At 50.8% G+C, this 22044-nt stretch overlaps 3 protein-coding genes across 9 annotated transcripts in view; 1 reads left to right on the forward strand and 2 right to left on the reverse strand.

Annotated features, from left to right (window-relative positions):
* LOC308186975 (olfactory receptor 14C36-like) overlaps positions 1 to 10653 on the reverse strand; it is a 131879-nt gene extending 121226 nt beyond the window's left edge. For 3 of the 4 annotated variants that reach the window (XM_080609134.1, XM_080609133.1, XM_080609131.1), the window contains exon 1: positions 7524 to 10653. In XM_080609134.1, the coding sequence (XP_080465260.1) occupies positions 9710 to 10645 (936 nt within the window). In that variant the 5' untranslated portion in view covers positions 10646 to 10653 and the 3' untranslated portion in view covers positions 7524 to 9709. Of the gene's footprint in view, positions 1 to 5843 lie in introns of all 4 variants that reach the window. The other variant, XM_080609132.1, reaches the window with a different exon arrangement.
* The window catches only part of LOC308186977 (olfactory receptor 14C36-like), a 28255-nt gene extending 8031 nt beyond the window's left edge, over positions 1 to 20224 (forward strand). Inside the window, exon 2 of the mRNA XM_080609136.1 lies at positions 17576 to 20224. Coding sequence (XP_080465262.1) covers positions 19152 to 20087 — 936 coding nt within the window. The 5' untranslated portion in view covers positions 17576 to 19151 and the 3' untranslated portion in view covers positions 20088 to 20224. The remainder of the gene's footprint in view (positions 1 to 17575) is intronic.
* LOC308186982 (olfactory receptor 14C36-like) overlaps positions 1 to 22044 on the reverse strand; it is a 267280-nt gene that overhangs the window by 14556 nt on the left and 230680 nt on the right. The window contains exon 1 of one of the 4 annotated variants that reach the window (XM_080609145.1): positions 11957 to 12042. The exons of 2 other annotated variants lie outside the window; for them this stretch is intronic. The gene's annotated coding sequence lies outside the window, so the exon portion shown is untranslated. Of the gene's footprint in view, positions 1 to 1510; positions 1523 to 11956; positions 12043 to 22044 lie in introns of those variants that run through there. One more of the 4 variants, XM_080609144.1, reaches the window with a different exon arrangement.

A 22044-nucleotide genomic window follows, 5' to 3' on the forward strand; every position in this document is an offset into this window, starting at 1 on the left:
CTCATCCTAATCCAAAATATAGCACCCTACCAGCTACTATGAGGAAAATTAACTCTGTCCTAACTGGAACCAGGACAGATATCCACCCCTTATTCCATACCATTTATGTCATGCTCAGGTTACACTCTTTCCAATACCTTGTAATTAATCACCATTTTCATCTATGATGTATAGCAATCATGGTAGTGATGACATACAGTATTATATAATAATAAACATGCTACAATTCAACTCATGGGCTATTCTCACCCAGTATCAAATCCCCTTGAGATACACACCGGACCTCCCCATTCTTTTGCATTACCCACCAAGTGCATCCAGGTCCCTGAGCAAAAGCAATCCCACGAATGGGTTTGCCTTTTCCCGAGGCAGGAGTAGCCCAGACTGTTTTACCCAGCATGTTTCTTACGTGCACTACAGGAACTTTATCCCCTTCTACAGTGCGTAACAGGCTTGATTGGGCAGGTCCAGCTCGGTTGGCAGATCCCCTAGTATTGACTAACCAGGTGGCCTTTGACAAATGTGTATCCCAATTTTTGAATGTCCCAGCACCCATTGCTTTCAGTGTAGTCTTCAACAGTCCGTTGTATCGTTCAACTTTTCCAGAGGCTGGTGCATGATAGGGGATGTGATACACCCACTCAATACCATGTTCTTTGGCCCAAGTGTCTATAAGGTTGTTTCGGAAATGAGTCCCGCTGTCTGACTCAATTCTCTCTGGGGTGCCATGTCGCCATAGGACTTGCTTTTCAAGGCCCAGGATAGTGTTCCGGGCGGTGGCATGGGGCACAGGATATGTTTCCAGCCATCCGGTGGTTGCTTCCACCATTGTAAGTACGTGGCGCTTGCCGTTGCGGGTTTGAGGGAGTGTGATGTAATCAATCTGCCAGGCCTGTCCATATTTATATTTCAGCCATCGTCCTCCATACCAAAGAGGCTTGGACCGTTTGGCTTGCTTGATTGCAGCACATGTTTCACAATCATGAATAACCTGTGCTATAGTGTCCATGGTCAGGTCCACCCCTCGATCACGAGCCCATCTGTATGTTGCACCTCTGCCTTGATGGCCTGAGGTGTCATGGGCCCATCGGGCTATAAATAATTCACCTTTATGTTGCCAGTCCTTTATGTTGCCAGTCCAGGTCCACCTGAGCCACTTCAGTCTTAGCAGCCTGATCCACCTGCTGGTTGTTTTGATGTTCTTCAGTAGCCCGATTCTTGAGCACATGAGCATCAAAGGTACATGGCGTACCTTTACAACCAGGTTCTCTACCCGGGCAGCAATATCTTGCCACAATGCCGCAGCCCAGATGGGCTTGCCCCTGCACTGCCAGTTGTTCTGCTTCCATTGCTGTAACCACCCCCACAGGGCATTTGCTACCATCCATGAATCAGTATAGAGATAGAGAACTGGCCACTTTTCTTGTTCAGCAATATCTAAAGCCAGCTGAATGGCTTTCACTTCTGCCAACTGACTCGATTCACCTTCTCCCTCAGCAGCTTCTGCAACTCGTCGTGTAGGACTCCATACAGCAGCTTGCCATCTCCGATGCTTTCCCACAATACGACAGGACCCATCAGTGAACAAGGCATATTTCTTCTCAATTTCTGGTAGCTTGTTGTACAGTGGGGCTTCTTCAGCACGGACCACCTCCTCCTCTGATGATATCCCAAAGTATTTGCCTTCTGGCCAGTCCATAATCACTTCCAAGATTCCTGGGTGACTGGGGTTTCCTATTCGAGCCCGCTGAGTAATCAGTGCAACCCACTTGCTCCATGTGGCATCAGTTGCATGATGTGTAGAGGGGACCCTTCCTTTGAACATCCAGCCTAGTACCAGCAGTCGGGGTGCCAGGAGGAGCTGCGCTTCAGTACCGACCACTTCTGAAGCAGATCGAACTCCTTCGTATGCTGCCAATATCTCCTTTTCAGTTGGAGTGTAGCGGGCCTCAGATCCTCTGTATCCCCGACTCCAAAACCCCAGGGGTCGACCTCGAGTTTCCCCAGGTTCTTTCTGCCAGAGGCTCCAGGTGGGACCATTCTCCTCGGCTGCGGTGTAGAGCACATTCTTTACATCTGGTCCTGTTCGGACTGGCCCAAGGGCTACTGCATGAACTATTTCCTGCTTAATTTGTTCAAAGGCTTGTCGTTGCTCAGGGCCCCATTCAAAAGCATTCTTCTTACGGGTTACTTGGTAGAGCGGGTTTACAATCAGACTGTAATTTGGAATATGCATTCTCCAAAACCCCACGACACCTAGGAAAGTTTGTGTTTCTTTTTTGCTAGTTGGTGGAGTCATAGCTGTTATTTTGTTGATCACATCCATTGGGATTTGACGACGTCCATCTTGCCATTTTATTCCTAAAAACTGGATCTCTCGTGCAGGTCCTTTAACTTTATTCTGTTTTATGGCAAGACTGGCCTTCAGAAGGATTTGGACTATTTTCTTCCCTTTCTCGAAAACTTCCTCTGCAGTGTCACCCCACACAATGATGTCATCGACGTACTGCAGGTGTTCAGGAGCTTCCTCCTGCTCCAGCGCAGACTGGATCAGTCCATGGCAAATGGTAGGGCTATGTTTCCACCCCTGGGGCAGCCGATTCCAAGTATATTGGACTCCCCTCCAAGTGAAAGCAAACTGTTGCCTGCACTGCGCTGCTAGAGGGATGGAGAAAAATGCATTAGCGATATCAATTGTGGCATACCACTTGGCTGCCTTTGATTCCAGTTCATACTGGAGTTCCAGCATGTCCGGCACTGCAGCACTCAGTGGTGGCGTGACTTCGTTCAGGCCACGATAGTCCACTGTTAGTCTCCACTCACCATTAGACTTTCGCACTGGCCATATGGGACTATTAAAAGGTGAATGAGTCTTGCTGATCACTCCTTGGCTCTCCAGTTGACGAATTAGCTTATGGATGGGACTCAGGGAGTCTCGGTTGGTGCGATATTGCCGCCGGTGCACAGTTGTGGTAGCGATCGGCACTTGCTGTTCTTCAACCCTCAGCAACCCCACAACACAAGGGTCCTCTGAGAGACCAGGCAAGGTAGACAACTGTTTAATGTCCTCTGTCTCCAAAGCAGCTATGCCAAAAGCCCAGCGGAACCCTTTTGGGTCCTTGAAATATCCTCTTCTAAGATAGTCTATGCCAAGGATGCACGGAGCATCTGGGCCAGTCACAATACGGTGCTTTTGCCACTCATTCCCGGTTAGACTCACCTCAGCCTCCAATCCAGTTAACTGCTGGGATCCCCCCGTCACACCATAAATACAGATGGGCTCTGGCCCTTTATAGCTTGATGGCATTAGAGTACATTGTGCACCGGTGTCTACCAAAGCCTTATACTTCTGTGCGTCTGACGTGCCAGGCCATCGAATCCACACAGTCCAATAAACTCGATTGTCCCTTTCCTCCCCCTGGCTGGAGGCAGGGCCCCTCTAGTCCTGGTCAGAATCTTCGTTTCTGTGTTTAAAGGACTGCCTGCTGGAAGTTGGAGCCGCAAACTTTTCAGAGAACTCCTTTTTCCCAATTGTTTTCCTTTGCAATTCACGTACCCGTGCCTCTAGGGTCGCAGTAGATTTTCCATCCCATTTTCTCATGACCTCTCCATGGTCACGTAGGTAAAACCACAGGGTGGCGCAGTGTGTGTGCCCACCATATTGTCTTCCTTGCATAGATGAACGTTTACCCCTAATAGCTGAGACACTGGTTTGTACAGGTGGGGAGGAAAATAATCTCTCTTCAAGTTGGTGGATCTTTTCAGAAAGTTTCTCCAAAGTATTCTCTTTTAGCTGGTGGACACTGGTTCGTTCAGGTGAAGGGGAAGATAATCTTTCTTCAAGTTGGTGGATCTTTTCAGAAAGTTTCTCCAAAGCATTCTCTTTTAGCTGGTGGACACTGGTTCGTTCAGGTGGAGGGGAAGATAAATTCTCTTTAAGTTGGTGGACCTCTTCAGAGAGTTTCTCCACAGCTGAGACACAGGCCTGTAGGGAAGAGGAGAGATTTCCTTCGTACTGCCGGAGTATTTTAGTCACTTCATTCACTGTGGGTTCCTGATCCTCTTTCCAGGCTAGTATTGCCAATGAGCTGGCATATGATGATGGTGCACTCTGTACAAACTTCCGCCACATGGGTAGTGTACACCGGACTGCATCTGGATCTGCGGATGTTTGTGCGTCGTCTAGGTCCTTATAAATTACTTCCCGTACGGCCAATTCCCTCAGGTACTGAATTCCCTTCTCCATGGTGGTCCATTTGCCTGGTAGACATACAAGTTCTTCCTTGAAGGGATACCTTTCCTTCACAGCTGAAAGGAGACGCCTCCAGAGGCTGCGAGATCGTGCTCCATCTCCAATTGCTTTGTCAATGCATGCGTCCCTAGCAAGGGATCCCAGCCGCCTGGCTTCCTTGCCCTCTAATTCCACATAATTGGCTCCCGTGTCCCAGCACCGGAGCAGCCAGGTGACAAGCTGCTCACCTATACAGCGACCAAAATCTTTTCGCACATCTCGTAGCTCACGCTGGTATAGAGTCCGGGTAGTTACTGTTGATTTTTCGACATCCCCATCCTCATCTTCAGTCTCCTGCACCTTTGATGGCCCAGCCTCGTCTTCACTATGCCCAGACTTAGCAGAAGACTGTCTGCGTTCTAAACGACCTGAGTCTCTATACCATTTTTTCACCTTGTCTACAGGGGCAACTTGCACTGCTACAGCTCGTTTCTCTGACCCAGCCACAGGGTCTGCCACAGGGGTTGGAATACCCTCTGCGGGGTCAACTTGCACTGCTACAGCTCGTTTCTCTGACCCAGCCACAGGAGTGGGAGCGGCTGCAGGAGCTGGAGCGGCTGCAGGGGCTGGAGCTGGAGCGGCTGCAGGAGCTGGAACTGGAGCGGCTGCAGGAGCTGGAGCTGGAGTGGCTGCAGGAGCTGGAGTGGCTGCAGAAGCTGGAGCAGCTGCAGGAGCTGTTACTAGGTTGATAGTAGCATCAATTGCAGCTCGATAGGCACAAGCCAGACCCCAGCACGCTACAGTGATTTGTGTCACTTTGGAACTGCCAGAGTCATGACACCTTTTTTTCAACATTCTGCCAGCTTTTTAGCATTTTGCAGTTGTTCAGGGGTGAATGTCCAAAACACTGGAGGTGACCACTGCTCTAGAAACCTGCCCATATCCTCCCACACTCCCTGCCACTCGCAACTATCCCGCCTCAAGACAGATCTCCGGATGAGATTCCTAAGTAGTTGTTTAACCCTCAACAAAACCTGAAGCGCATTCAGGAGACATAACAACAAGAGCAGGCTGGTCTGAGTATCCCAAGGATATTCAACATCTCGGAGAACCACCGTAACTAGCTCGGGGGATAAGAGGGTGGTGAAGGAGAGAGGGAGAGTGAACAGGTAGGGAAACATGTCTTCCCCTGTCCCCTTCACAGATTGGCTCCCTAACGAAAACAGGCAATAGGTGTAATTGCTAATAGTTTCCGAGATATGGTTTCCAAAGTATAGAGTCGACGTCAGTGCTGAGTACAAATACCAGGTTAAAGTCGTGACCAGATATTTCATCATTTCATAAGCCATTGTTACACCACACAGTACCATAACAATCTTAAACCAGGGCCCAGAAAAGATAAACAGTGCAACAGAGAGCACATACAGAAAGTAACGCGCTATAAAACTCAATTTGGAAAACAGGCACAGCAGACTGGAGATTAAGGCAATCAACATCGTGACTAGCAACTATTAAGCAGGTCCAATACTTATACCAATTTTAGTTTAACACACTCTGGACAAATTGGTCGATATCTCAACCCTTCGGGCCCCACGTTGGGCGCCAAAAGGACTGTTGTGGTTTAACCCGGCTGGCAGCTAAACACCACACAGCCGTTCGCTCACCCTCCCCCCTCCCTCTCTGGGATGGGGGAGAGAAACGGGAAAGTGAAGCCGGTGAGTTGAGATAAAGACAGTTTATTAAGACAGGAATATAATAATAACAATAATAATAATAATAGTGATAATGATAATAGTATTAATAATAATAATGTGTAAGGAAACAAGTGATGCACAATGCAATTGCTCACCACCCGCTGACCGATGCCCAGCCTATCCCCGAGCAGCCGGCCCCCCCACCCCGGCCAGCCACCCCTATATATTGTTTAGCATGACGTCAGATGGTATGGAATACCCCTTTGGCCAGTTGGGGTCAGCTGTCCTGGGTCTGTCCCCTCCCAGCTCCTGCTGCACCCCCAGCCTGCTCGCTGGCAGGACAGAGCGAGAAGCCGAAAAGTCCTTGGCCTGGTGTAAACACTGCTCTGCAACAATTAAAACATCAGCATGTTATCAGCGCTCTTCTCATCCTAATCCAAAACATAGCACCCTACCAGCTACTAGGAGGAAAATTAACTCTGTCCTAACTGGAACCAGGACATCTACCTTGCCCAGTCTCTGGGAGGAGCCTTCCGTTTGTGGAGTTGTTGAAGGTCAAACAAGAGCAGGTGCAGGTGGTTACCACAATGTTCTACCAGTTGGGGACAGGCTGGACATCAGTAAGTAATGAGGAATTGCACTGTGCATAACTTGCTTTGTACATAACAACAACAACAACAATGATAATAATAATAATAATAAAACAACAACAACAATGATAATAATAATCATCATCATCATCATCATAAAAGCTACTGTTATTATTTCTCTTCCCTTTCGGTCCATTAAACTGCCCTTATCTCAACACATAAGCATTTGGGGGGTTGGTGTGAGCTAACTGCTGTGTGGTGCTGAGCTACTTGCCAGGTTAAAGGACAACATGTTTGACAACTACACTCTAATAGCACAAATCACAGTGAGGAAGTGACCTCACAGTCACTGCCACAGTCACATTCCTCCTGCTGGGGCAGGAGATCCTGAGGTAGAGCTGACCTCTCTCTAGCCCCCTAGGCACCTGTTTTTCACGTTCTGGGTTAGAGATGAAGCAAAGTTTTAGTGGGAGTCTTTGGTGCTCACCTTGTGGTGTCAGTCTGCGGTTAAGGTATGGACAAGCTCTGCGGCTTAGGGTTTTTAGGTCTGCCAAGAAGTCCAGGGTTAAATAAACCATTTTAATGTTAGTGTTAAGGAAAGGGATCAGGGTTAGCAAGCGAGAAAACGGATTCCTTTGAGAGTGTTGTAGTAGCATTTAGGTTTAGGGATTAAAATTCCTGGTTCAAGTAAGGTAAGGGCCATACATGACTGTTTTAAGTCAGTGTTACTGCAGCATCTACATTACATGACCCCTCTTACCTCTACAAAATCATAATTTTCTGCTGGCCAAGCTCTTCTTCCCACCCCAAAATCTCACATCTCTCTTGCCCAGGCTGCTGCTGAACTCCCATATCTTATTGGGATCAGCATTCTGATTACATTCTTGATCCCAGACTATCTGTCTCACCTCTGTTGGCTACTCTAATCTTGAGAAGGAAGTGGCATTGTAGTCAGGAGGGAAAAGGGCACAAAGGTCATCCTGCACAATGTGCCCATCAGCTCTGCACCTCCACAAAACTGTGCTTCCTACCTACAAGTTTTGTTTCCAGAATGGCTTCTATGGTCCAGGGTTTCTTTTCCCAGGCCCTCAGGCATGTTTTTTTTTCGGATGTGCAGGGATGGGATAAGGAAATCCAAGGCATGGATGGAACTGAGCTTGGGAGGGGATGCAAAGAACAAAAGGAAGATATTCTATAGATATATGGCTCAGAAAAGAAAGGGCAAGGAGAGTTTACCCCCTCTGATGGATGAGAAGGGTGAACTGGTAATGACAGACATGGAGAAGGCTGAGGGACTCAGCAACGTCTTCTCCTCAGTCTTCCCTGCCAGTCAGGCTTCCCAAGTCTTTCATTCCCCTGAACCAAGAGATGGAGGTTGCGGAGCAAAGTCCCACCTGCTGTAAGTGAAGAGCAGGTTCGAGACCACCTGATGAAACTCAACAAGTACAAGTCTATGGGGCCTTATGACATGCACCCCATGTCCTGAGGGAACTGGCTGATGTAGTTGCCAAACCTCTCTCCATCCTATTTGAAGAGTCCTGGCAGTCGGGTGAAGTCCCTGGTGACCTGAAAAAGGAAAATATCACTCGCCTTTTGATTAACGGTAGAAAGGATGACCCAAGGAACTCCAGAACTGTGAGCCTCACCTCAATGCCTGGCAAGATCATGGAAAAGATCCTCCTGGAATCACTGTCAGGCACATGCAAGAGAAAGAGGTGATCCAAGAGAGCCAGCATGGCTTCACCAAAGGGTAAGTCACGCCGGACAGGCCTGGTGGCTTTCTACAATGGAGTGACCACATCAGACGACAAGCAAAGACCGACTGATGTCATCTACTTGGACTTCTGTAAGACCTTTGACACGGTCAGAAATGGCATCCTGGTCTCCAAATTGGAGAGAGACGCATTTGATGTGTGGACCATTGAGTGGATAAGGAGTTGGCTTGAAGGTCATACCAGAGAGTGGTCGTCAATGGCTCTATGTCCAAGTGGAGGCTGGTGATGAGTGGTGTCCCTCAGGGGTGTATCCTCGGACTAGTACTGTTTAATATCTTTGTCAACATAGACAGCGGCCCTGAGTGCAGATGACACCAAGCTGAGTGGTGTAGTTGATGCAACAGAGGAAGGGATGGCATCCAAGGGGACCTGGACAGGTTTGAGAAATGGGCTCATGTTAACCTAAGGAGCGTCAAGAAGTCGTTCAGAAAGTTCAAGTGCAAGGTGCTGCACCTGGGCCGGGGAAATCCCAAACATGGGGATAGGCTGGGAGAAGAACTCATTGAGAGCAGCCCTGCAGAGAACCTGGGGGTTCTGCTGCATGAAATGCTCAACATGATCCAGCAGTGTGTGCTTGTAGCCCAGGAGGCCAACTGCATCCTGGGCTGCATCAAGAGGAGTGGGCAGCAGGATGAGGCAGGTGATTGTCCCCCTCTGCTCTGCACTTGTGAGGCCCCACTTGGAGTCCTGCGTCCAGGTCTGGAGCCCCCAGCACAAGAAGGGTGTGGGCTGTCAGAGTGGGTCCAAAGGGAGGCCACAAAGATGATCAGAGGGCTGGAGCACCTCTCCTATGAAGAAAGGCTGAGAATGTTGGGGCTGTTCAGCCTACCAGAAAAGAAAGCTCCAAGGTGATGTCGTTGCAGACTTAAAGAGCCTTATAAAAGGGATGGAGAAGGACTCTACTCAGGTAGATAATGATAGGACAAGGGGGAATGGTTTTAAATTAAAAGGGGAAATTCCTATTAGAGGTTAGCAGGAAATTTTTCACTCAGAGGATGGTGAGGCACTGGAACAGGTTTTCCACAGAGGTATTGGATGCCCCATCCCTGCAGGTCTTCAAGAGCAAGTTAGATGAAGTCCTGAGCAACCACGATCTCCTGGGAGGTGTCACTGCCTATGGTAGGGGGGTTGGAACTAGATGATCTTTGAGGTCCTTTCCAGCCCAGGCCATGCAATGATTCTGTGATTCTATGACTGGTTAAAAATAATTTTAAAACTTGTTATGTAGAAGGATAAGAATAACATTATTTCTATCAATATAAAATGTTGTTAAAATATTAATAAAAATAGACTTAACGAAATCATTATATCATTTTCCCAAATAACCAGGTAGTCCTCTTAGGATTATTTCTAATATTATATTTTGATAATAAGTATAATGACAAAAATGGTATGATAATAATCACAGTAATTAAGTCATTATTGATGATAAAGAAGAATGTATAGAAATAGTTTCCTCACTGCATCTTTAAGCTCCTGGTTCCTCATGCTGTAGATGAGGGGGTTCAGTGCTGGAGGCACCACCGAGTACAGAACTACCACCACCAGATCCATGGATGGGCAAGAGACGGAGCGGGGCTTCAGGTAGGCAAACAAGCCAGTGCTAACAGTCATAGATACCACGGCCAGGTGAGGGAGGCACGTGGAAAAGGCTTTGTGCCTGCCCTTCTCAGAGGGCATCCTCAGCACAGCCCTGAAGATCTGCACATAGGACAGCACAATGAAAACAAAACAACCACATCCTAAAGAAACACTAAACACAAGTGCCCAAACTTCCCTGAGGTAGGCATCTGAGCAGGAGAGCTTGAGGATCTGGGGGATTTCACAGAAGAACTGGTCCACAGCATTGCCTTGGCAGAGGGGCAGGGAAAACGTAGTGGCCGTGTGCAGGACAGCATTGAGAAAGCCACTGCCCCAGGCAGCTGCTGCCATCTGGGCACAAGCTCTGCTGCCCACGAGGCTCCCGTAGTGCAGGGGCTTGCAGATGGCAACGTAGCGGTCGTAGGACATGATGGTGAGAATGGAATATTCTGCTGCTATAAAGAAGAGAAAGAAAAAGACCTGTGCGGCACACCCCTGATAGGAGATGGCCCTGGTGTCCCAGAGGGCATTGGCCATGGCTTTGGGCAGAGTGGTGGAGATGCAGCCCAGGTCGAGGAGGGCGAGGTTGAGGAGGAAGAAGTACATGGGGGTGTGGAGGCGGTGGTCGCAGGCTACGGCAGTGAGGATGAGGCCGTTGCCCAGGAGGGCAGCCAGGTAGATGCCCAGGAAGAGCCCGAAGTGCAGGAGCTGCAGCTCCCGCATGTCTGCGAATGCCAGCAGGAGGAACTCGGTGATGGAGCTGCTGTTGGACATCTGCTGTTTAGAGGCATCAGGTTCTGCTCAAAGCATAGAAAGACATTAATAATGTACAACCCACTTAGCAGAGGAAAACTCCTACCGTTTCTCATTTAAACCTCCCCAATGATTCTCCACATCCAGGCAGGCATATGGCAGGTCCCTTTCCTGAGTTCTACTTGGTCCTGCCTTAGGGTGTCCATGGGAGCAGGAGACTTTGCTGTGGGCAATGGAAGAGTCAGTCCTGTCCTACAGCCAGACATAAAGAGGAATTTGGTGTCATCTCAGCTTTACTTTACTCCTAATACCAAAGACTTTTGCCCCAGTTTGGCTCATATTCAAACCAACTGCTGAGGAGTGCTGTTGGGATTTTTTATTTTCATTTTGTATTTTTTATTCTAGCTGCCCCAAGACACGTGAAGGCTGCTTTTAAGTCAGAAGTCCAGGCATCTCTCCTGCACTCCAAGTAAGACCCTGTGAATCCTCAGAGACAAAGGGACTGTACCCTTACAGCCAAGAGTCCTTTAGAGTTTTAAGGCCCTAAGTCCATCAGTCCTGCAATCAGCTGCCCTCTGCTGGCATTTCTTTGATCTACAGGGCAGTTGCACTCAGAAGTGCACCTCAAAAAAACCTGGATGCTGCTGAGAGCAGAGGAATCCAGGCTCCAAGTGCCCATCTCCAGACCCCTCACCCTGTCCCTGTACTCCCCTTCCCCCAAGCACCCCGAGGGCTCACCCCATGGGCAGGTGAAACCCCCATCCCCAGGCAGCCTGGGAACAAGAGCAGCAGCAGCACGGCCAGGTGGAGAAGCCAGGAGGAATGGCAGCGTGCTGCTGCCAGGGGAGGAAAGGCCAGGGAGGGACAGACGGACACTCAGCACACCCTCCTGTGCTGCAGCTCTGCCTGCAGAGGAGGCAGCTCCTGCTGGGGACAGCGGGGGCTTGAGGGCAGAGGCTGTGCTGGTGGCAGAGGAGAGCAGGGGGTGTCCCAGGGAAGGCGCCTGCCCTGTAGGGGCTGGCAGGGAGGTGCCTGAGCCCTCCCTCGCACAGCATTTCTGGCAGCAGCTCCCACTCACTGCCTGCCCATGTCCCTGCTGCCTGCCCGTGTCCCTGCTGGGAGCCGCTTCTGTGTCCCCACGTCTCCTCCCTGTCCATGCTCACAGACCCATCCCACAAGCTGTGTGCTCAGATTCACTCAGATTCCCCTCCACTGCAGGAATCTGAAAGCACAGAATCCAAGAAAAAGCCTTTCCCAAAAGATAAACCAAGCCTCAGTCTTCCTCTGGAAATTTCCTCTAATAAATGCCATTCTCTACAGCATCTTCTACACTTTGCTGGAGAAACAGAGAGACAAGAATCCCGACAGATGCTATCAGCAATCGGATGTGCCAGCTGTAGAAGACTCCTCTGGCAACCCCACCTGCATGGCCCTGCAGCCAGAGACGTACCTTGTCAAGGGCTGTGCAGACTTCTCCTGCAGGCAGCTCTCAGCATCCTCCCACTGCCAACTGCCTCCAAGCCCTCTCTCCTTCTCTCCTCTCCCCGTGCCAGCTGCGGTCAGAGCCCCCAGCCCTGCTGCGCTGTGCACAGGAGCTGCTCCTGGGCACAGCTGTCTCTCTGCACCAGGGCCCTCTTGCCACGAGCTCTCTCTGTCCCATGAGCCCGGCCCAGCTCAGCACCAGACGCCCAGACCAAGGCATTGGAATACCCCCTCGGGGGGCTTTGGGGAGGAGCCCACGAAGCTCAGGCACTGAGAGACAATTGAAGCCATCTCTCAACAAGTCCAAGTCAGAGGCAAGTTTCCTGCAGTGTCCCCCTGAGGGCCAGCACTGACACAGCCTCCCTTGGAGCTCGTTAGAGCAGAGCATTGGAGGCAGTGAGGACAACTACAGAAAGACAATGTGAAGGTGACCCTGATGTCACTTTTACAAACTGGATGTGTTTCACCAAGCACAAGGACCAGGCCTTGACCCCCAGCCCCTGGGAAGGGAGATCCTTTCCCTTCACACACTGCTCAGGGCTCTTCGTGGGGCAGGAGGAGATGGGGATGTGCATGGCCAAGTGCAGGAGAAGGGTACGAGCCCTGCCTGGTTCATGGGTGGGGGCGAGGAGGCAATGAGGCCCTGGTGCTTTACCGATAAGCTGTCTCCTCCTAGGCCTCAGTGGCAGAGACAACAGCCAGAGCCATGGACACAAAGCCCTGGGTCCTGTTGGGACTCTCATCCTTGTCACAGCCCTTGATCCTCTCCACACCAGGCTGTCCTAGGGACTCCCACACCTGTACCTCTTTTCCTGCTGGTTGTAGACCCTTGTCCGTGTGGTATCTCACAGGATCTGAGCTGAGTCTGGTACCTCAGATCTTCTTGGTGGCCATGCTCCTCGTAAGGCAGCCCTGGTGGAACTTGGCCTGCTTCCTGCTGAGCAGCACCACTGCTCGTATGGCATCCCTCGTGGTGTCCAGGCCCTCCTCCTCCTGGGCCAGCACTGAGATAGCCTTTGTTGGAGCTCGTTAGAGCAGAACACTGGAGGCAGTGAGGACAAGGGACAAAGGAAATGTGAATGTAACCGTGATGTGTAGGAAAACCGGATGTGTTTCACCAAGCAGAAGGGCCCAGATAAAGAAAACCAGGTAAGGGGCAGTGGTGACAGCACCCGAGAAGCGCGGCAGTGATGGAACCAGAGCTGGCCTCAGCATACAACAATGCAACACCACACACCGCCGCTGTTGCTGTGAAGGACTGTGATGACAGATGGAGCCCAAATTCATGGACTGACTGAACTCAACAGACATTTTAGAGGGATGGCTTTTCCACTATTTGAGCAGACCCATCAGTGAGCAGGATATTGTCCTTCTCATCTTCTGGGAGTTTATCAGACAGAGAGGCCTCTTCAACATTAGTCACCTCCTCCTCTGGTGACATTTCCAAGTCCCTGCCCTCTGGACAGTCCATGATCACTTCCAAGACTCCAAGACTGGGGTTTCCTGTCGGAGCCTGCTGTGTAATCAGTGCAACCCGCTCACTCCGTGGAGCATAAGGTGCATGATGTGTAGAAGGGACCCTCCCTTGGAACTTCCAACCCAGTGCCAGCCGTCAGGGTGCCAAGAGGAGCTGTGCTTCAGTATGAACCAATTCCAAAGCAGCCCCAACCCCTTCATATGTTGCCAACATCACTTTTCAGGCAAAGTATAGTGGGCCTTGGATCCTCACTATCCCTGACTCCACAACCCTAGGGGTCAACCTCACATCTCCCCTGGTACTTTCTGCCAGAGCCTCCAGGCAGGGCGATTCTCCTGAGGTGCCGTGTTGAGCACAAGTTTTACATCCTGTCCTGCTCCGACTGGCCCCAGAGCTACAGCAGGAACTATCTTCCATTGAATTTGTTCAAAGGATTGTCATTGTTCTGGGCCTGTAGTGGGTTTACGTGGCAAGGTTTTGGTAGCGGGGGAGCCATAGGGGTGGCTTCTATGAGAAGAATCCAGAAGCTGCCCCATGTCAGATAAGGGCCCCGACACCGGCCAGACCTGAGCCAATAAGTGATGTTGTTTGTGCCTCTGTGAGAGCATATTTAAGAAAGGGGAAAAACTGTTGTGGAATAGCATCTGGGAGAGAGAGAGGAGTGAGAAACAGCCTTGCAGACACCAAGGTCAGTGAAGAAGGAGGGGGAGAGGTGCTCCAGGAGCCGGAGCAGAAGTTCCCTGTGGCCTGTGGTGATGTCCATGATGAAGCAGGCCGACAGCCTATGGTGTACCACAGTGGAGCAGGTATGCTGTGCACCGGTGTCCACTAGAGCCTTATATCTTCTGTGGGTCTTATGTGCCAGGCCATGGAATCCTCAAAGTCCAATAAGCCCGATTGTCCCTACCCTCCCCGTGGCTGGAGGCCAGGTGCCTCTAGTCCTGCTCATAGTATTCATTCATCAGGTTAGATGAGGCCCTGAGCAACCGGATCTAGTGGGTGGTGACCCTGCCTATGACAGGGGGTTTGAAACTTGAAGATCTTTGAGGTCCCTTCCAACACAAACCATTCTATGATTCTATGACTACTCTGTCTGGAGGACTGCCTGATAGAAACTGGAACAGCAATTTTCTCAGAAGAACCCCTTTTTGTGATTGCATTTCCTTGCAATTCATGGACTCGTGCCTCTAGGATGGAGGTAGATTTTCCATCCCATTTTCTCATGTCCTCTCCGTGGCAGAACCACATGTTGGCACATGGTGTGTACCTACTCATTTCTCTTTCTTGAGCAACGTTCTTTTACTTACACCCGGCTGCTTACATATTGGTTTCTACAGGTAGGGAGAAAGATGCATTCTCTTGTTCTTCCTGGACCTCTTGAGAAAGTTTATCCACAGCTCAAATACAGGCCCATGAGGAAGAAGAGAGACTTCCTTCATACTGCCAGAGTTGGCTAGCTGATTCATCCACTCTGGGTTTCTCTTGGCCTTTCCAAGTCATTTCTGCCAATGAGTTGGCATATGAGGATGGTGCACTCTATACAAACTTCCACCACATGGGTCATGTACACTTTACTTCATCAGGATCTTTGGATAGTTGTTCGTTGGCTAGGTTTTTATATATCACCTCCAGCATGACTAATTCCATCGGGCACCAGATACCGAACTCCACTGTTGTCCACTTGCCTGGTTGACATACAAGATCTTCCTTCAGGGGATACCTTTCCTTCACACCTGACAGGAGTATGTTCCTTCTGCCCATTTTCCAATTGTTTGTCAGTCACCCCTTCCCTAGAGGGGGATCCCAGCTGCTTTGCATCCCTGCCCTCTAATTCCAGGCTATTGGCCCCTTTCTCCCAGCAGCCAGGTGGCAATGTGCTCACTTAGATGATGGCTGAAATCTTTCCACAAATCTCCTAGCTCACCCTGGAATAGAGATGCTGTGGTTACTGATGTTGTTATGATCTCTTTCTCTTTGCCCTTCTGCTTCCAGGATGGCCCAGCTTTACCGTAACATTCCACGTCTTCTTCCTCCTTTCTTGTCTGGGTAGGAGTTTCTTTCCTTTTTAAAAACCCTGACTTTCACATTCATTGTTTTCTCTCACATATAGGAGCAATCAATAGTGGCACAGGTTGGTTCTCTGGCCCAGCCCTGAAGCCCATCACAGCCGATGGAGTGGCTGCAGGGCCTGTTGCAGGAGTTGCTGGGGCTGCAGGGCCCATCACAGGACTTGTTCAGGCTGCATGGCCTGTTGCAGGGGTTTGGAGTGGTTGCACGGCCCATTGTAGGAGTTGCTGTGGCTGCAAGGCCATTAAGAGAAGTTGCAGCGGCTGTGGGGCCTGTCACAAGGGTTGGAGTGGCGCTGACTGCAGCTCAGTAAGCACAGGCCAAGTTGCACATTGCAGTGATTTGTGTCTCTTTGGAATTGCCAGGCTGATGACAACCCTTTTTCTAGAATTCTGCACTTGTTCAGGAATGATGTTCCAAAGCACTGGAGGTGCCCACTGATCAAGGTGCCTGCTCGTATCCTCCCACAATCCCTGCAACTCTTAGCTCTCCTGCCTTGGGGCAGATCTCTGGAGGGCATTATTAATAAGTTGGTTAATGTTAAACAAAGCCTGAAACACATTCAGGAGACATCACAATGGGAACATGCTGGTTTGACCATCCCAAGGATATTCAAAGCTTTGAAGAGCTAGTGTAACTAGCCTGGAGGAGAAGGGGGAGGTGAAGTAGAAATGGAGAGTGAAGAAGTGGGGAAAAGTGTCCCCCCATTGCCCTCTCGGTGTCCTTATCTACCAGCTCTGGGGGCTGAGTACCAGGGGAACAAATGGTCCAGCTGATAAAGACTGAGGCAAAGAAGTCATTAAGTAACTCAGCCTTTTCCTCATCACTTCTCACTAGGCTTCCTCCCACATCCAATAAAGGTCGAAGACACTTCTTAATCTTCCTTTTTAATTTTTTATTTATTAGAAAAACTTTTTTACTGTCTTAGAAACTAATAGCCAGACTGAGCGAGACTAGAGCTTTAGCCCTTCTAACTTTGCCTTGCACAGCCTCACAACATTTAGGACACCGCTCCAGACAAAAAGAGAGCATGTGTAACAAGGACACAGAGAAAAGCTGGGACCTAGCAGCCTTCCATCCCCTACCATTCTGTGACTCTGTGCTGCAGTTCCATTCAGCTGGTAACTCCGTTATTATCCAAACTTCGCTGCAGCACCTGATGCTGCTGTCTTGTCAAATATAGCACAATTACGGTGAGTCATCTGCATATAGACATTAACAGCTGACAGAATGGAGCATCTGTTTAGGGGCAAATTGAGAAACTGCATGAATTTGCCTACAGAAACCTCTTGACACTCACAGGACGAGTGAGGTCGTGCAATGGAGAAAGAGGAACCCCACACATGAGGGCAGACTGGGACCCTGCTGAGTGAGCAGTGCCCAGGAGGAGGAGGGCCTGGGCACCACGAGGGATGCCATACGAGCAGTGGTGCTGCTCCCCAGGAACCAGGCCAGCTTCCTACAGAGCTGCCTTATGAGGAGCATGGCCACCAAGAAGATCTGAGTTATCAGACTCAGCTCAGATCCAGTGAGACACCAGAGGGACAAATGTCTACATCCATCAGGGAAAGATGTGCAGCTTTGAGAGTGCCTAGGTTAGCCTGTTGTGGAGAGCAGCAAGGGCTGTGACAAGGCTGTGAGTCCCAACAGGACCCAGGTCTTTGTGTCCATGGCTCTGGCTGTTGTCTCTGCCACTGAGGCCTAGGAGGAGACAGCTTATCGGTAAAGCACCAGGGCCACATTGCCTCCTCGCCCCCACCCATGAACCAGGCAGGGCTCGTACCATTCTCCTGCACTTGCCCATGCACATCCCCATCTCCTCCTGCCCCACGAAGAGCCCTGAGCAGTGTGTGAAGGGAAAGGATCTCCCTTCCCAGGGATGGGGAGTCAAGGCCTGGCCCTTTTCATTCGTGAAACACATCCAGTTTTCCTACACATCAGGGTCACCTTCACATTGCCTTTGTCTCCTTGTCCTCCCTGCCTCCAATGCTCTGCTCTAACGAGCTCCAAGGGAGGCTGTGTCAGTGCTGGCCCTCAGGGGGACACTGCAGGAAACTTGCCTCTGACTTGGACTTGTTGAGAGATGTCTTCAATTGTCTCTCAGTGTCTGAGGTTCGTGGGCTCCTCACCAGAGTCCCCCGAGGGGGTATTCCAATGCCTTGGGCTGGGCATCTGGTGCTGAGCTGGGCCGGGCTCGTGGGACAGAGAGAGCTCGTGGCAAGAGGGCCCTGGTGCAGAGAGACAGCTGTGCCCAGGAGCAGCTCCTGTGCACAGCGCAGCAGGGCTGGGGGCTCTGACCGCAGGTGGCAGGGGGACAGGAGAGAAGGAGAGAGGGCTTGGAGGCAGTTGGCAGTGGGAGGATGCTGAGAGCTGCCTGCAGGAGAAATCTGCACAGCCCTTGACAAGGTACGTCTCTGGCTGCAGGGCCATGCAGCTGCACGTCCTGGAAGGGTCTCCTGCTGGGTCTTGTTTCTGGGAGGGCAGTGGGCAATGCAGTAGGCCTTGGGAGTCCTGATGGGTTGCATTGCGAGGTGAGGAAGTCTGGCAGAAGCCCCTAGGAGTGCCCTAAGCCAGGTGCCCCTGGTCATCCCAGAACACCCTGCCCTGCCTGGCCAGGCCGGGCTCTCTGCCAGCTGCCCCAGAGCTCCTGCAGCCATGGAAAGAAGAGAAGCTCCCAAGCTCCATCTGGCTTGCTGTGGCCCTTCTTCGTCAGCAGCATTCTCCTGTTTCTTCTCAGGGAAACACCTGAATGGGATGACAGTGCAGCTCAGAGAGGGGTGAAACAAGGCAGCTGAGAACAGGACTGGTGGGCAGAATCACTCTTCTCAGTCTTCACTAATGGACACTCCCATAAAATATCAGCAGGACTGTACAGGGAATGTGAGGGCATTCAACCATCCAATACCTATCCTAAGCATTACAGGGCCTACTGGGATAAAATAAAGCAAACAAAATCCCTACAGCTCAGCTCTGCGTTCAGATGATTTGTTTGCAACAATGGACAAGTCGAATGGAGTTGAGTTTCCCCCATGTTCCTGCTTCCCTCCTGCTGCACAGCAGGAAGGACTCCTCTGGAGCCCACAGCAGCCCCTGCTCCCAGTGCCACTCTCAGCCAGCACCAGCCGCAGCTCAAGCAGGAGAGCTGCAGAAAGGTACTCCTGCAAAAAGAAAGGCTCAGGCTGGGGTATCCTCTAAGAGACAGAATAGGTTTTCATCAGAGAAATCTGTTTGAACTTTCTTCTGCCTTTTCCTCTTTAACAGAAAAGCATGTCTAAAGACATCAAATGCCCAACATCAGCTCTGTGAGCTAGTTCCTGCTGCTGGCATTCGCAGGACCAAGTAAAACTCAGGAAAGGGACCTGCCATATGCCTGCCTGGAGGTGGAGAATCATTTGGGGAGGTTTAAATGAGAAATGGTAGGAGTTTTCCTCTGCTAAGTCAGTTCTACATTATGAATGTCTTTCTATTCTTTGAGCAGAACCCGATGCCTCTAAACAGCAGATGTCCAACAGAAGCTCCATCACCGAGTTCCTCCTGCTGGCATTCGCAGACACGCGGGAGCTGCAGCTCCTGCACTTCGGGCTCTTCCTGGGCATCTACCTGGCTGCCCTCCTGGGCAACGGCCTCATCCTCACCGCCGTAGCCTGCGACCACCGCCTCCACACCCCCATGTACTTCTTCCTCCTCAACCTCGCCCTCCTCGACCTGGGCTGCATCTCCACCACTCTCCCCAAAGCCATGGCGAATGCCCTCTGGGACACCAGGGCCATCTCCTATCAAGGGTGTGCTGCCCAACTCTTTTTCGTTGCTTTCTTGGTTGGAGCAGAGTATTCCCTTCTCACTGTCATGTCCTATGACCGCTACGTTGCCATCTGCAAGCCCCTGCACTACGGGAGCCTCGTGGGCAGCAGAGCTTGTGCCCAGATGGCAGCAGCTGCCTGGGGCAGTGGCTTTCTCAACGCTGTCCTGCACACGGCCACTACATTTTCCCTGCCCCTCTGCCAAGGCAATGCTGTGGACCAGTTCTTCTGTGAAATCCCCCAGATCCTCAAGCTCTCCTGCTCAGATGCCTACCTAAAGGATGTTGGGGCACTTGTGTGTAGTGTTTCTTCAGCTTTTGGCTGTTTTGTTTTCATTGTTTTCTCCTATATTCAGATCTTTAAGGCCGTGCTGAGGATGCCCTCTGAGCAGGGCCGACACAAAGCCTTTTCCACGTGCCTCCCTCACCTGGCCGTGGTCTCCCTGTTTATAAGCACTGGCATGTTTGCCTACCTGAAGCCCCCCTCCATCTTTTCTCCATCAATGGATCTTATTGTGGCAGTTCTCTACTCAATTGTTCCTTCATCAGTGAACCCCCTCATCTACAGCATGAGGAACGAGGAGCTCAGGGTTGCAGTAAGGAAACTCTATGGATACTTGCTTCTTTGGAAACAATAATGGTTTTGATTTCCCTGATTATTTCAGACACCGTGAGGAGAATTTTTTGTTATTATATTTCTTTATAAATATTTTCTCCAAGTTGTTTTGATTTAAATAATTTTAACCTTAACCTGTCAACGTGATATTTTTTTGATTTACAGTGACCCAATCATCAAATCTACCTAAAGAAGCGGGCTTACCATGTAGACAAACACAATAAAAAAACCATCAGAAGTATATTGGTCTCAGCTGCTGTCTCCTCCTGTCTCCTCTGGAGCTTGGGGAGCAGCTCCAGCATGCAGGAAGAGCTCAGGGCCCCTGCTGCTTCCCTGGAGCCATGGCCGTGGCCAGCCACAGGACTTGGCCTTTTCACGGCTGCTCTCTTTTGCCTTCCAGTGTGTTCCTCCTGTGCTCTTGTATCTGTGTTAGTCTTGATGTCTCATGTACCTTCGTGACAGTCCTGTTGTCTCTACAGTGACATCCCTGTGGCTGCAGGCACTGTGCAGCCCTGGGTCACAGCCGGCCTCCCTGCTAGCAGTGCAGTAACAAGAGGGGCTGCTCAGGGCAAACCCAGTCCTGGACTCATCTGCATGGGACCGTGCCCCCTGCAGTGGGGCTGATGGCAGATTCCAGCCTGGAGAGGAATCTGGAGCTGGCAGTAGATGTCAGGGGATCTGCAGGGACAATGTGCTCAGTGGGTAGTGATTAGGACCTCTTAAAATGAGTGACCATCCAAGGAAGAGTCTATTAGGGGGAAAAGCGAATCTGAGGTGTCCAGGGGCTAAGGAGGGCTCTGCAACACCAGGGGAGGCCGTGAAGAGCCATCAGGTGAAGGCCCATAAGACTGCAGAGTAATTGGGGAGACCTTATTTAAAGCCCTGAAGAAGACGCAATACTTCTTCATCTCAACAGCCTGCCCCCGAGAAATTGCCTACCCCCCGAGAAATTGCCCCCCTCTCTTGGAAAGATGACCCCTTTATTTATTGCTGAGCACCACGTTACTGAGTTACACCTGGAAAGCAGGGCTAGGCAGTGGGGATGGCAGGAGGAAGACTTGTGTGAAGACTATGCAAAACATGGAAATTCAGGGCTTTAGCAGATCCTTAAAGTCCTGCCTGGGTCCCCAAATGGAAAGCGATGTATGTCTGTGGGTGGAGGAGGAGGAGGCGAGTCCCAGGACAGGGGCAGGGCTGAAGGGCCCTGCGCGAAGCTGGGCTGATGGAGAAGTGTCCACCTTGCGTGTGTGCCTCAGCCTGGGAGAAGGGGCCTGCCCGCGGTGCGGGATGGCTGGGCTGTGCTCAGCCATGCCCCAGGAGCTGACCTTGCTCTCCTCCTCCCCGCCACTCCCCACACGGGGCAGGCCCTCAGGAAACACCCCTGAGCCTGGAGATGCACCAACCTGCTGCGGTGAAGTGCCACTACTGCAGGGGAAGAGTGGAGGGTTGGAGAGACACGTGGGGCCTGCGGGCAAGAGTGGTGTGGCCTGGGGAAGTGAGGGCCTGGGAAAAGTTACCCTGGATCCATAGGAGCCATTCTGGAAAGAAAACTTGTAGGCAGGAACAGCACATTTCTGGAGGTGCAGAGCTGCTGGGCACATTGTGCAGGGTGCTCTGATGGACTTTTGTGTCCTTTTCCATCGTGTCTTCAGTGCCACTTTTCTCAGAAATAGAGTAGGCAGCAGAGGTGTGATGGATACGCTGAGCTCATGAAAGCCATCATTAACGTGCCCCTAAGAAGATGACTGATATGGAGAGGTCAGGAGAAGCATGGACAGGAGAGATGTGAGATTTGGGGAGGGAATAGGGGCTTGGCCAGCAGAAATTAAGGATTTTGTAGAGGTCAGAAGGTTCAGGTTATGCTGATGCTGCTCTAACTGAGACTTAAAACAGTCACATGAGGCCCTTCACCGGCTTCAACCAGTAAACTTAATTCCTAAATTTAAATGCTACTCCACACCCTGACAGGAATCCACTAC

The sequence above is a fragment of the Anser brachyrhynchus genome (genome assembly GCF_964034855.1).
Source record: "Anser brachyrhynchus genome assembly, contig: SCAFFOLD_56, whole genome shotgun sequence".
NCBI lineage: Eukaryota > Metazoa > Chordata > Aves > Anseriformes > Anatidae > Anser > Anser brachyrhynchus.